The sequence below is a fragment of the Harpegnathos saltator genome, unplaced genomic scaffold, assembly GCF_003227715.2.
Source record: "Harpegnathos saltator strain DR-91 unplaced genomic scaffold, Hsal_v8.6 scaffold297, whole genome shotgun sequence".
Lineage (NCBI taxonomy): Eukaryota > Metazoa > Arthropoda > Insecta > Hymenoptera > Formicidae > Harpegnathos > Harpegnathos saltator.
Window position 1 is genome coordinate 826,501 of NW_020230091.1, and position 3,180 is coordinate 829,680.

At 42.0% G+C, this 3,180-nt stretch overlaps 1 protein-coding gene across 1 annotated transcript; it reads left to right on the top strand.

The window, feature by feature from the left end:
• Nucleotides 1–308: 308 nt before the first annotated feature.
• On the top strand, nt 309–974 carry LOC112588811 (uncharacterized protein F54H12.2-like). Its single transcript, XM_025299940.1, has one exon. The coding sequence runs from the start codon at nt 309–311 to the stop codon at nt 972–974; it is 666 nt and encodes a 221-aa protein (XP_025155725.1).
• The last annotated feature ends 2,206 nt before the right edge of the window (nt 975–3,180 follow it).

The following is a 3,180-nucleotide window of genomic DNA, read 5'->3' on the forward strand; positions in this document are numbered from 1 at the left end:
CTTACGCTTACCGCGCCTACATAGAGGCGTTATTAAATTATGCTTCACCAGTAAAAACCTCCCACCTGGCTTCGTGCCTGTGGTACAACGATACAGTAGGGAACATGGACGCTCTACCTGGAGCGACACCCTGCAATCACGGACTCGACAAGCGAGCCGCTTTTGTACAAGGAGGGTGAACGCTGGATCTCATAGGCCATCTTCATTGCGACGTCTTCAATCAAGATAAATTTTTGATCAATGGTGTCGAAGTACGCATGCGACTTGTTCGTTCAAAAGATTCCTTCTGTTTAATGGAGGGAAATACTATGTCGCGGATACGCATTATAGATGCTACACTATTCATTAGAAGAGCTAGAATAAATCCAGGCATATTACTCGCCCATACGAAAATGTTGACCAGGATTACTGCTAAATATCCGCTCACGAGAGTCGAAGTTAAATCATTCACGATTCATAGTGGCGTCGTAGGAGAAACACTGGACAACGTCATTCTTGGGCAAATACCGAAGCGTATAATTGTCGGTTTTGTGGATAACAAAGCATTTAACGGTGCCCGACATTTAAATCCGTTCAATTTCCAGCATTATGGAATAAATTTCTTTTCGCTGTATGTCGATGGAACTCAAATCCCTAGCAGGCCGTTACAGCCAAAATTCTCTGGTAACGAGATGCTCTACGCCGAGGCGTATCACACCCTTTTCTCGGGAACGGGTATTCACTTTTTAAACGAAACTAATTCTATATCCAGAGAAGAGTATCCTGCTGGTTATACTCTTTTCGCCTTCGATCTCACTCCTGATCTATCGGCTAATTGCGCTGCTCAATGGAACCTTGTGAAACATGGTAGTTTGCGAATGGAAGTACGCTTCGAAAAAGCTCTCACAACAACGATCAACTGCTTAGTTTATGCTGAATTTGAAAGCGTGCTAGAAATAGATTCTTCTCAAGTCATTGTAGATTATAGCAGTTAAAATGAGTCCCCACTTTTCTTTTCGACGTCATTCCCCTTCCAATGTAAAGATTTTCAATATCATAACCCTCCTGAGTAAAAGTTTTGAGAAAAGAGCTCAGTCGATTTCGAGACGTGAAAAGTATAGTTTCGGGAAAGTAAAATTGAGTATACAGAGGGAACATGGATGTCATTATCGAAGTACAATGTTTCCGTGATAGCAACGATGTCTACATGCTCAAGGAGGTGGCTATTGTCGGTATTAATGAGTCATTCGTCGGTCATTGAATCTTAGCTCCAGAGTATTCATTTGTGGAACTGAATGAAAAATCAAGACGTATAAATAACTGGCTTTCACAGAATTATCATGGTATCGAGTGGTACGATGGAGAGAGTAATCCGAAATATTTTTATCCGCGCTTGCGTGAAATTACGAGACATATTCGTAACTTCATGACAAAGGGCAGGGAAAAAACGAACTACTTGCAAAATTTACTAGCCCGAAACGTGTATAATCTGGAGAATATCTCGCCGATGTCCAGCGATCTTTCATCCAGCGAACTTGTAGAAGCTTGCTCATTCCACGCATTTAAAAAACACAGTCGTTATCATTGTGCATTACGCAACGCATACAAATTGAAACACTGGTACATCGAACAAAGCCAAATCAACATCAGGAAACGTGACAGCGTCTATGTAGCTCAGTGCTTGTCCTCCAAAATTGGCGAGGAAGAGAGTGAAAATAACTATTCCTACAAATCGGGGGGTGAAGAGTCATCGTCTGAAGAAGAGGAAAACGAAACAAATACCGGGTTGGAACATTCAGTCGAACCATCGAGAACTATAACAATCACGTTACCAGAGGTAAAACGAAATTATATAAAATGAATTCGCTCGAAATTCAACACGCACTGCAACATCTCAACGCCAGATACACAGACGTCTATCCAGCCGACAGACTACCGAGGGTGTGGACGAGATCGACGGCAATAATCGCTAATACAGACAATCACAACCGTCCAGGACAGCACTGGGTTGCATTCTACATCGATCAGAATGGAGCAGCTACATACTTTGACAGCTAAGGGATGCCGCCCTGGGACTCACGATTTCTCCTGCGTCTTAGAAGAAATTCCACCACTTACCGATGGAATATCTCTCAGTTACAGGGTCTCTTATCGACGACTTGTGGTCATTATTGTTGTGTTTTTCTTTACTTTATGTGCAGGGGTTATAACCTCAATACCTTTAAAAATTTGTTTACCAATGATTGCGAACGAAACGATCAGCTAATTGTACGATTGTATAAGAAAATCTTTTGTCAATGTAAGCGCAAATCGCTAGATCATCATATCCCTATGTACCAGGTCCAATCCTGTATTAGAAAAATGTATAAGAATAAAATGTGAATTTATTTTATAAAAATGTTGTATATTTCTTTCTCTCCATCTCTTTTCTTTTCCCCAGTGTTCTCCAATTCGTTGTAACAAAACCCAACTTAACTTAATTTTTCGAGTTCGAAAGCGATGGGGATACACAGGTTAGTAGTACGATGGTAAGACGGCTTAATTCGAGAGTCAGAGGCTCCGGTTCGAATCCAACAGAGGGCCTTACAGGGTTTTTCAAAACTTGTGACGTCACTACTTTCCGTATATAGACGATATAGCTAGTTTCCATCAGAGTATAACGGTGGCGTAGTGGTAAGACGCGTAATTCAAGAGCCCAGAGGTCCCAGGTTCGAATCCACCAAGACCTACAGAGTTTTTCTAAAACCTGTGACGTCGATACTTACCGTATGTATATGCTTATATAACTAGTTTCCATCAGAGCATAGCAGGTAGCGTATAGTGGTAAGACGGCTTAATTCGAGAATCAGAGGCTCCGGTTCGAATCCAACAGAGGGCCTTACAGGGTTTTTTTCAAAACTTGTGACGTCAATATTTTCCGTATGTAGACGATATAGCTAGTTTCCATCAGGGTATAGCGGTAGCGTAGTGGTAAGACGCGTGACTCAAGAGCCTGAGGTGCCAGGTTCGAATCCAGCAAGATCTTACAAAGTTTTTCTAAAAGCAGTGACGTCGTCGATACTTTCCGTATGTAGACGATATAGTAGCTAGTTTCCATCAGGGTATAGCAGTAGCGTAGTAGTAAGACGCGTGACTCAAGAGCCCAGAGATCCCAGGTTCGAATCCAGCACAGCTCCACAGAGTTTTTCCGCAAATGCAATA